The following is a 12044-nucleotide window of genomic DNA, read 5'->3' as shown; positions in this document are numbered from 1 at the left end:
TTGTAAATAAGCATTTCACGGTTCTATAAAATTGTATTTTATTTGCTAAATGTCCTGGCTTGCCACAGTTGTAGCAGCTCCAGTCTCTTCCTCCAGAGGTGCCTTGCACTCCTCGCCCTCTTCCCATTCCTCTCTCAGCATCATCCCTGACCTCCACCTCCACGGTATCCTCTTCCTCCAGTGAAAAACATAAACTGTGCAGCGTCCAGTCTTGGAGTTCTTTCACTTAGTCTGTCTTTCTGCATGGGTGATTTAAAGTTTGACATCAGCTACGGTCTTTTTCTCCCACCAAATGCATGTAGGGGTCACAGCTGTCTTCAGGTCTTGTCGCAGGCTAGTAACCATGGCACAGCAGGCTGCCATATCATTCTTGGTCAGAGGTCAGATCAAAGTGGTGGAGGAAGATATTCTCCATTCGTTCCTGATATTCCTCAAAGCTCTCATCGGCCTTCATCATGGTGGAATGTATTTCTGCCAGTCTGTGTGCTTTTGGGTATGTTGTCTTTACATTATCAAACACATCAATGAGTTGGTCAGCACAGTTGGCTCTGGTTGCATCACTGTTCCAACCTACCTTACACTGGTTCCACTTGAACTTCTAGCACCGACAGGGTATTTCCTCAATTTCACAGGTGGGGGGGGGTATACATGGCAATGATTGCTCTCACCTCTTCTTCAAACTTCACAGCATCTTTCGCAGGGTCAGTCCATGCTGTCCAATCTTCTGTCTGACACAGTAGCCCCTTACCAAATTTCTTTGCCATCACTTTACTGGGTCCCTTTGGTGCCCAATCTGGGTCTTTATATATACTTTTACTGTTCCATTGCTGTTCCATTCCACTCAATCACGTACTATTCTCTAATTCTCTAAAATCCTTAAACGGAGTTCCCAGAACTTCCATGTAGATCCCAGAACTAAGTAAGTATTAAATAGGCTGATAATGACCTTGCACACACTGTTTCTGGGCATTGGGCAAAGTAACAATGTATTCCCCTCTTTGTGTTCTTCTATCCCTTCCCTGAGAGCAGTCACAGAACATCCTCACACAATAATCAGGACTCAACACGTTACATGTAGTCCCGCATTTGCAGAGACACCGAGGACACAAAAAATGTCCAACACTATTCTTCTCTCTCTCACTCACTCACTCACTCATTCACTCACAACGTGTCAACCAGGGCCTACGTCAAACACCTGGGATAAACAGTTTACGCACAAGCCCGTTCCACGAGCCACTTTGTTTGTATGTTACACCAGGAAGAATGTTGAGTGGCACGTAAGAGGCATCTAATGAAAGAGTAGTGCCACCCATGCTTATTTGAGCCTCCCTCTCACACAAAAACTATGCTTCTAGGCTGCCCTTCCTGTAGCACTCTACACACCTACACACTGTAGAAGGCTTTTTATTTATAGCGATGCCAGAGATGTTTGAGTTGGTCATTTAAACACTCAGCGTCCTAATGCGACGCAGATAATGTAGCCATTACAACTTTTCGCGTGAGAGAAGTTTATACTAGTAATGGCCCACGCTGTGAACACTAATCTTGTGGGTGAGCAGTGGAACACAGGAAGTGTACCTGTTGACCTTAAGTGGGAGGACATTGATAGGAAATGAATCTTGGCCATCACTTAAGGCAACGTCAATCAATGTAATGACTACTCTTTGACATGGCTTCCTATGCGTAATTGCTACCTAAACTAGCAAGCTCGGTTTGTTTGGCATACCACCTAGTCTTGTACAGTGGGGCAAAAAAGTATTTAGTCAGCCACCAATTGTGCAAGTTCTCCCACTTAAAAAGATGAGAGGCCTGTAATTTTCATAGGTACACTTCAACTATGACAGACAAAATGAGAAAATAAAATCCAGAAAATCACATTGTAGGATTTTGTAATGAATTTATTTGCAAATTATGGTGGAAAATAAGTAGTTCGGGGTGGTCAGCAAAACCTGATATGGTCCTCTCCAACAAGGATCCTTCCAGCTCTTTCTTCTGTAGTCTTTTAACACCATGAAGTCTTCAGGGCACTGACAATGTTCAGTTCCTCCTGATAGGTTGGGCAGAGAAGTCTTCACCTATGGGAAGAGTCTTAAGAACATTGTTAAGTGAGACTCAGTATGCTCCTAAGTCTTCTTCCATTCCTTGCAACGGCAACCTCTTTTGAAGAAATGGCGTGTTAGTCTCATGGGTTGCCCTGTCAGCACCTCATGGGGAGAGAGACCAGTCACTGTGTGGGATCTGCCTCTCATGCTCATTAGTGCCAAAGGAAGCACCTTCACCCATGTCAGGCTTGTTTCACCAATCAGTTTAATCAATACATTTTTTAGGATTTGCTTTTCCCGTTCTACCGCATCCCCAGATTGAGTATGATAGGAACAATGGTTTCTCAAATCAGTCTGGAAAGTCTCTTACTGGGACTGAACAATCTCATCAACAAAATGTCAACCATTGTCAAAGGCGACTTTTGACAGAGATCAAACATTTTCTGTAAGTCTTCACAAGGTTGCTGGTGTTTTGGCCCATTCCTCCATGCAGATCTCATCTAGAGCAGTGATGTTTTGGGGCTGTTGCTGGGCAACACAGACTTTCAACTGCTTCCAAAGATTTTCTATGGGGTTGAGATCTGGAGACTGGCTAGGCCACTCCAGGACCTTGAAATGCTTCTTACGAAGCCACTCCTTCATTGCCCGGGTGGTGTGTTTGGGATCATTGTCATGCTGAAAGACCCAGCCACGTTTCATCTTCAATGCCCTTGCTGATGGAAGGAGGTTTTCACTCAAAATCTCACGATACATGGCCCCATTCATTCTTTCCCTTACATGGATCAGTCGTCCTGGTCCCTTTGCAGAAAAACAGTCCCAAACATGATGTTTCCACCCCCATGCTTCCCAGTAGGTATGGTGTTCTTTGGATGCAACTCAGCATTCTTTGTCCTCCAAACACGACGAGATTATCAGTGTATCTTGTATGTCTTCCATTTCCTAATAATTGCTCCCACAGTTGATTTCTTCAAACCAAGCTGCTTACCTATTGCAGATTCAGTCTGTGGAGTTTGGAGTGTGACTGTTTGAGGTTGTGGACAGGTGTCTTTTATACTGATAACAGGTTCAAACAGGTGCCATTAATACAGGTAATGAGTGGAGGACAGAGGAGCCTCTTAAAGAAGAAGTTACAGGTCTGTGAGAGCCAGAAATCTTGCTTGTTTGTAGGTGACCAAATACTTATTTTCCACCATAATTTGCAAATAAATTCTTTAAAAATCCTACAATGTGATTTTCTGGATTTTTTTTCTCATTTTGTCGGTCATAGTTGAAGTGTACCTATGATGAAAATTACAGGCCTCTCTCATCTTTTTAAGTGGGAGAACTTTCACAATTGGTGGCTGACTAAATACTTTTATGCCCCACTGTATATCCGAGACCTCAGGTAACATGCCGGAACATTGTTACATTGTGGGAGGCAACCTGTCTGACTAGGGAAACTACATACTACCCTACACCCACAAACTCACCTACCCACTCTCTCTCCCTCAGGGCAGGGTACCTCACACATTTCGAAGGGGAGCAGAAAAGTAACAGAACAGACCCCATTGCCGTTTACGCGGAGTACCGGAAGTTTGACAACCTCCTGACCAAAATGGCCAGGACCATGCTAAAACCAGGTGACTAAATGAAACATGGTCTCTGAAAGAAACATTATGAACCACAAGGTTTTAAATCTGTGTAAAAGTACAATGGCAGATGGATGTGAGTTGATAAAAATAAAGAGTAATTGTGTCCGATCTTAGGGCTCAATTAATTTTGAATGTGGTATTATAGATGGAATGTTTTATCCTGATTTTGAATGTATTATAAAGATTGAATAGAGGGAGAATTCAATCTGTATTATTATCACTTTATATGACAGCTTTTGTATCATTGAGTCGTCTGGCTGTTTTTGATATGTCATTTGTCCATGGACTCACTGTGGAGACCTCATCAGTGAAAGGACTTTAGGTTTGTTTCCCGGTTGCCATGGTGCGATCACTGCAGTGAATTATTTAATCTGAGCGGGTCATATGTTTGAATCCTAATTCCGATTCACACTGGCATATTACTCATGGTCGCTATGTCGTCAGATTGAATTCTCCCTCTATCTTTACTAGATGCTGTTCTTCCACTAACCTCATTGCAACTCCCCTCCAAGTCTCCGACCACTACCTTGTATCCTTTTCCCTCTCGCTCTCATCCAACACTTCCCACACTGCCCCTACTCGGATGGTATCGCGCCGTCCCAACCTTCGCTCTCTCTCCCCCGCTACTCTCTCCTCTTCCATCCTATCATCTCTTCCCTCTGCTCATACCTTCTCCAACCTATCTCCTGATTCTGCCTCCTCAACCCTCCTCTCTTCCCTTTCTGCATCCTTTGACTCTCTATGTCCCCTATCCTCCAGGCCGGCTCGGTCCTCCCCTCCCGCTCCGTGGCTCGACGACTCACTGCGAGCTCACAGAACAGTGCTTCTCGCCTCCCTGCGGACCTGGCATCCTTTCACTCCCTCCTCTCTACATTTTCCTCCTCTGTCTCTGCTGCTAAAGCCACTTTCTTCCACTCTAAATTCCAAGCATCTGCCTCTAACCCTAGGAAGCTCTTTGCCACCTTCTCCTCCCTCCTGAATCCTCCTCCCCCTCCCCCCCTCCTCCCTCTCTGCAGATGATTTTGAAAAGAAGGTCGACGACATCCGATCCTCGTTTGCTAAGTCAAACGACACCGCTGGTTCTGCTCACACTGCCCTACCCTGTGCTCTGACCTCTTTCTCCCCTCTCTCTCCAGATGAAATCTCGCTTACGGCCGGCCGCCCGCCCAACAACCTGCCCGCTTGACCCTATCCCCTCCTCTCTTCTCCAGACCATTTCCGGAGACCTTCTCCCTTACCTCACCTCGCTCATCAACTCATCCCTGACCGCTGGCTACGTCCCTTCCGTCTTCAAGAGAGCGAGAGTTGCACCCCTTCTGAAAAAACCTACACTCGATCCCTCCGATGTCAACAACTACAGACCAGTATCCCTTCTTTCTTTTCTCTCCAAAACTCTTGAACGTGTGTCCTTGGCCAGCTCTCCCGCTATCTCTCTCAGAATGACCTTCTTGATCCAAATCAGTCAGGTTTCAAGACTAGTCATTCAACTGAGACCGCTCTTCTCTGTATCACGGAGGCGCTCCGCACTGCTAAAGCTAACTCTCTCTCCTCTGCTCTCATCCTTCTAGACCTATCGGCTGCCTTCGACACTGTGAACCATCAGATCCTCCTCTCCACCCTCTCCGAGTTGGGCATCTCCGGTGCGGCCCACGCTTGGATTGCGTCCTACCTGACAGGTCGCTCCTACCAGGTGGCGTGGCGAGAATCTGTCTCCTCGCCACACGCTCTCACCACTGGTGTCCCCCAGGGCTCTGTTCTAGGCCCTCTCCTATTCTCGCTATACACCAAGTCACTTGGCTCTGTCATAACCTCACATGGTCTCTCCTATCATTGCTATGCAGACGACACACAATTAATCTTCTCCTTTCCCCTTCTGATGACCAGGTGGCGACCGCATCTCTGCATGTCTGGCAGACATATCAGTGTGGATGACGGATCACCACCTCAAGCTGAACCTCGGCAAGACGGAGCTGCTCTTCCTCCCGGGGAAGGACTGCCCGTTCCATGATCTCGCCATCACGGTTGACAACTCCATTGTTTCCTCCTCCCAGAGCGCTAAGAACCTTGGCGTGATCCTGGACAACACCCTGTCGTTCTCAACTAACATCAAGGCGGTGGCCCGTTCCTGTAGGTTCATGCTCTACAACATCCGCAGAGTACGCCCCCTGCCTCACACAGGAAGCGGCGCAGGTCCTAATCCAGGCACTTGTCATCTCCCGTCTGGATTACTGCAACTCGCTGTTGGCTGGGCTCCCTGCCTGTGCCATTAAACCCCTACAACTCATCCAGAACGCCGCAGCCCGTCTGGTGTTCAACCTTCCCAAGTTCTCTCACGTCACCCCGCTCCTCCGCTCTCTCCACTGGCTTCCAGTTGAAATCCGCTACAAGACCATGGTGCTTGCCTACGGAGCTGTGAGTGGAACGGCACCGCAGTACCTCCAGGCTCTGATCAGGCCCTTTTCATCCACCTCTGGCCTGCTCGCCTCCCTACCACTGAGGAAGTACAGTTCCCGCTCAGCCCAGTCAAAACTGTTCGCTGCTCTGGCCCCCCAATGGTGGAACAAACTCCCTCACGACGCCAGGACAGCGGAGTCAATCACCACCTTCCGGAGACACCTGAAACCCCACCTCTTCAAGGAATACCTAGGATAGGATAAGTAATCCTTCTCACACCCCCCCCCCCTTAATGATTTAGATGCACTATTGTAAAGTGGCTGTTCCACTGGATGTCAGAAGGTGAATTCACCAATTTGTAAGTCGCTCTGGATAAGAGCGTCTGCTAAATGACTTAAATGTAATGTAATGTAAATGTCTCCTGTCACACCTGTTTCTTACAGGCTCTATCTGATGTCACCTGACACACCTATGTCTTCTCTCACCATTTCACTGTCACCTGTCCCTGCCATCCCCTTATCTATGATTTTACTCTTTTCTCACGATACATACTGTATATGTTTTTACCTCCAGAGTTACTACCACATATCTCCTGTTTCTGATAGTGTCTGCCCCACCCGTGTCTCTATTGTCACCTCTTTCCATTCATGACATGTGGATATCATTGATGTTTCATGTCACATCGATGACTCACTCATTGCTTCATATTTATGTCATGCTCATTTACATTAGTAAAATACAGTGCATTTCGAAACTATTCAGACCCCTTGAATTTTAGCCTTATTCTAAATTTGATTAAACCGCTTTTTTCCCCCTCATCAATTTACACACACAACCCCATAATGACAAAGCAAAGAATAAAAAAATAAAAAACATTTTAGAAAATGTATTAAAAATAAATACTGAAATATCACATTTACATAAGTATTCAGAGGCTTTACTCAGTACTTTGTTGAAGCACCTTTTAGCAGCGATTACAGCTTCAAGTCTTCTTGGGTATGACGCTACAAGCTTGGCGCACCTGTATTTGGTGGAGTTTCTCCCATTTCTTCTCTGCAGATCCTATCAAGCTCTGTCAGGTTGGATGGGGAGTGTCGCTCCACAGCTATTTTCAGGTCTCTTCAGAGACGTTCGATCAGGTTCAAGTCTGGGCTCTGCTTGGGCCACTCAAGGACATTCAGAGACTTGTCCCGAAGCCACTCCTGCATTGTCTTGGCTGTGTGCTTAGGGTTGTTGTCCTGTTGGAAGGTGAACCTTCGCCCCAGTCTGAGAACCTGAGTGCTCTGGAGCAGGTTTTCATCAAGGATCTATCTCTGTACTTTGCTTTGTTCATCTTTCCCTTGATCCTGATTAGTCTCCCAGTCCCTGCTGCTGAAAAACATCCCCACAGCATGATGCTGCCATCACCATGCTTCACCGGCGGGATGGTGCCAGGTTTCCTCCTGCATAACTTTATTTATTAAATAAATGTAAAAAGTATCCAAATGTTGTTATTTGTTCACTCAGGTTCCCTTTATTTAATATTTGGTTTTGGTTGACGATCTGATAACATTCAGTAAAACTATGTAAAAATAGAGAAAATCAGAAAGGGGGCAAATACTTTTTCATGGCACTAATCACATTAACTCTGTTTAACCTGTGTGTGTGTGTGTGTGTGTGTGTTTTTTTGTGTTTACTCTTGACTGTCTGTGCCTGTGTGTTTTTGTGTGGGTGTCTGTCTGTCGGTCAGAGGAGAAGAGAACTGCCCACAGTGTACGGGTGCGTCTGTGGGATCTGTTGGCCCCGGCAGGGCTGGGTGAGGGCTCGGGGTCCAGCACCTGGCTGAGATGCTACAGGCACCTTCTGCAGGAGGAGGGAGCTGACGAGGAGACACAGAGGAGAGCCCTGCTGCTGCAGCTCTGGGCCACACAGGTGAGTCACATTCAATCCTTGAACTCACCTCCCTGTGAGTTCTGTCATTGTTACAAAGCAAGGGCTGCCCAGCTATTTATAGCTGTTCTGAACAGGTATCATGAATGATTGGTGAAAATCCCTGTTGTTCCATTACACACATACAGTGGGGAGAACAAGTATTTGATACACTGCTGTTTTTGCAGGTTTTCCTACTTACAAAGCATGTAGAGATCTATAATTTTTTTATCATAGGTACACTTCAACTGTGAGAGACGGAATCTAAAACAAAAATCCAGAAAATCACATTGTATGATTTTTAAGTAATTAATTTGCATTTTATTGCATGACATAAGTATTTGATACATCGGAAAAGCAGAACTTAATATTTGCTACAGAAACCTTTGTTTGGGAATTACAGAGATCATACGTTTCCTGTAGTTCTAAACCAGGTTTGCACACACTGCAGCAGGGATTTTGTCCCACTCCTCCATACAGACCTTCTCCAGATCCTTCAGGTTTCGGGGCTGTCGCTGGGCAATACGGACTTTCAGCTCCCTCCAAAGATTTTATATTGGGTTCAGGTCTGGAGACTGGCTAGGCCACTCCAGGACCTTGAGATGCTTCTTACGGAGCCACTCCTTAGTTGCCCTGGCTGTGTATTTCGGGTCGTTGTCATGCTGGAAGACCCAGCCACGACCCATCTTCAATGCTCTTACTGAGGGAAGGAGGTTGTTGGCCAAGATCTTGTGATACATGGCCCCATCCATCCTCCCCTCTACGGTGCAGTCGTCCTGTCCCCTTTGCAGAAAAGCATCCCCAAAGAATGATGTTTCCACCTCCATGCTTCACGGTTGGGATGATGTTCTTGGGGTTGTACTCATCCTTCTTCTTCCTCCAAACACAGCGAGTGGAGTTTAGACCAAAAAGCTCTATTTTTGTCTCATCAGATCACATAACCTTCTTCCATTCCTCCTCTGGATCATCCAGATGGTCATTGGCAAACTTCAGACGGGCCTGGACCTGCGCTGGCTTGAGCAGGGGGACCTTGCATGTGCTGCAGGATTTTAATCCATGACGGCGTAGTGTGTTACTAATGGTTTTGTTTGAGACTGTGGTCCCAGCTCTCTTCAGGCCATTGACCAGGTCCTGCCGTGTAGTTCTGGGCTGATCCCTCACCTTCCTCATGATCATTGATGCCCACGAGGTAAGATCTTGCATGGAGCCCCAGACCGAGGGTGATTGACCATCATCTTGAACTTCTTCCATTTTCTAATAATTGCGCCAACAGTTGTTGCCTCCTCACCAAGCTGCTTGCCTATTGTCCTGTAGCCCATCCCAGCCTTGTGCAGGTCTACAATTTTATCCCTGATGTCCTTACACAGCTCTCTGTTCTTGGCAATTGTGGAGAGGTTGGAGTCTGTTTGATTGAGTGTGTGGACAGGTGTCTTTTATACAGGTAACGAGTTCAAACAGATGCAGTTAATACAGGTAATGAGTGGAGAACAGGAGGGCTTCTTAAAGAAAAACTAACAGTTCTGTGAGAGCCTGAATTCCTACTGGTTGGTAGGTGATCAAATACTTATGTCATGCAATAAAATGCTAATTAATTACTTAAATCATACAATGTGATTTTCTGGATTTTAGTCTCTCACAGTTGAAGTGTACCTATGATAAAAATTACAGACCTCTACATGCTTTGTAAGTAGGAGAACCTGCAAAATCGTCAGTGTATCAAATACTTGTTCTCCCCATTGTAGATAGAAAAATGTATTTCAATTCAAAAGCTTTTTTAGAAGTGGTTCAACAATGACCCCTAGTTATTCAGCAGAACACCCTTCTGGCTAGCAGCCATCTTAAACATGACAATGTTCCAATACAAAGATAGCTGCCCAGCTATTTATAGCTGTTATGAACGGTTGTCATGAACGATTGGTAAAATCCCTGTTGTTCCATTACATCCATAGATAGAAAAATTCCATTCTATTCAATAGCTTTTTGGAGGTGGGCCAACAATGACACCAAGTTATTTAGCAGCACACCCTTCTGGCTAGCAGCCATCTTAAACATGACAATGTTCCAATACAAAGACACTCACATGCCAATGTCAGATGCTCGTCTCGATTGGTTAGGGTGAGCCTTTGTCAAATTCGGCTTCCAACACAGTGTGCCTTTCAAATTCTGATTCTACTGTGCCTGTTTGTCTGCCACATTTTACGCCTTGTCCAACCATTGTAGAATGATTTTATAATAAGTGATTATTCTTGAAAGACTATAAATAATTGCAGTGCTTTAAGATTAATACTAACTCTGTATTCTGAACCACTGGAGTGTATGGAAAAGCCCCAGAACAGTTAGACCTTATTTTAGTTTTGTTATCTAAGAGAGTATATCTGCCCTAAGTTAGACTACTGCAAGTCCCAGTGGTACATGGCCTCAGTGGGATTGTCTCAAGCTGTATTTCTCTTCCGTGCTGGAATTGTTGTCACAGTGACACTGCAGTCTGCTCCTCCTGGTCTAATAAGTACTTCACAACAGAAAGACAGACATGAGTTTAATACTCATCTTTACCACAAGAGTGCACTGGTAGCCTCTTTATGTAGAGAAACGTGTATGATGTCAGCTAAATGAACCCTTTGAATCCCAAGATGGAAAAAGTAGGCTGTAAACACAGATGTCTTCCAGTGCATCTGAACACATTCTGAGACTGAGTACTTTCTGAGTACACTCTGCATAGCAGGGTTGGGGTCAATGTTATCTTTCTGAATTGAAATGGAATTGACCCCAACCCTGCTGCGTAGACATTACTTCACCCATTGAGAACTGATAATTGCCTCTAACATTTCCCGCAGACACATGATCTACCATCATCATGCAACTCTTGATTGCCATCTTTCAGTTCCCTTTTTTCAGTAACACTAATAATTTAGTAAAAACAAAAGGTGTTACCAACAATATCCTCACCAAAGCCGGTCTCCTCCTTGTGGTATTATATTGTGTGCAGTTTGTTACATAGCAAACATTGTTTGGTCTAGAGGCAATGTAAATTCTGTGGTCTTTCCAGTCATGTACAAACACAGAGAGATGGCCATGGACAGGCCAGTGTGCCCTCAAACACTCCATATTGAGTCTCTGTTTGGTGTCTAATGTATTTCCTTTTGAAGTAAGCCATTACAGCACTTACTTCCTGACAGTAGCCAGAATGTGGTTTTCTATCATAGAAACACAGGAAAGGATTTAACTGTACAGACAAGTGTTGGTTGCCCTTTGTGTGAACTACACGACTATGAGAGAAAATAATAAGAGCTGTCATGTAGTGTGTAATGTTCTCTTCTCCGATTACATAATTGCTACCTGTACAATCTCTCTGTGAACTATCGGAGAGGGAACTCACTGTCATTGCCTTCATGTCAATCTTCATTTGTGGCCAGGGTAACGTTGGACCTGCTGCATTCTGGCTCTTGGGTTTCCTGTTGACCAATCCTGAGGCCATGAGGGCGGTGAAGAAGGAGTTCAGCAAGATCTCAGGGCAGGACTCAGCACAGTGTCCCCTACTGGACAGGCTACAGCACACACCTGTGTTTGGTGAGGGTTACTTGTTTCCTGGGTAATCTGCACAAAGACAAGGAACTTCATCCCTATGGGCACATGTACTCTAATGAACAGGGTATTTATGTTTAAAATCATGATAGAGGGAGGGGAGGGGGAAAGAGATGGAGAGGTGCTGAGAGGGGGAGAGGAAAATTGAAAAGAGAGACACATACAACCGCATACACACTGTTCCCATGAGCTCAATGACTAAAAGACCAGGGCAGATCCACCTTCTCCGACTATGAAAGAGGCTCTCAATTAGCTAATGGCTCCCATGTCACCATCAACAGGTGGTCTAACCTCTAGTGCAAATAATGACACTAACCTGAATATAGTAACCTGACTAGCCCTTTTTAATGTGCAATTCCTCTGCAGGGAGTCATCAAATAAGAATGATCTTGGTGAATCTATTATGAGGACATAACCCTTACATAACCCCAAGCATTTTGCTACACCCGCAATAACATCTGCTAAATATGTGTATGTGACCAATACA

At 45.3% G+C, this 12044-nt stretch overlaps 1 protein-coding gene across 2 annotated transcripts in view; it reads left to right on the top strand.

The window, feature by feature from the left end:
- Nucleotides 1–12044, top strand: part of LOC135539926 (prostacyclin synthase-like) — a 28097-nt gene that overhangs the window by 13734 nt on the left and 2319 nt on the right. For both annotated transcript variants that reach the window (XM_064966191.1, XM_064966190.1), the window contains exons 5-7: nucleotides 3534–3661; nucleotides 7797–7978; nucleotides 11389–11542. In XM_064966191.1, coding sequence (XP_064822263.1) covers nucleotides 3534–3661; nucleotides 7797–7978; nucleotides 11389–11542 — 464 coding nt within the window. The remainder of the gene's footprint in view (nucleotides 1–3533; nucleotides 3662–7796; nucleotides 7979–11388; nucleotides 11543–12044) is intronic.

This window comes from Oncorhynchus masou, chromosome 5 (genome assembly GCF_036934945.1).
Source record: "Oncorhynchus masou masou isolate Uvic2021 chromosome 5, UVic_Omas_1.1, whole genome shotgun sequence".
Classification (NCBI taxonomy): Eukaryota; Metazoa; Chordata; class Actinopteri; order Salmoniformes; family Salmonidae; genus Oncorhynchus; species Oncorhynchus masou.
The sequence above is the reverse complement of the archived record's forward strand: the minus strand, read 5'-3'. Positions and strand labels throughout refer to the sequence as shown.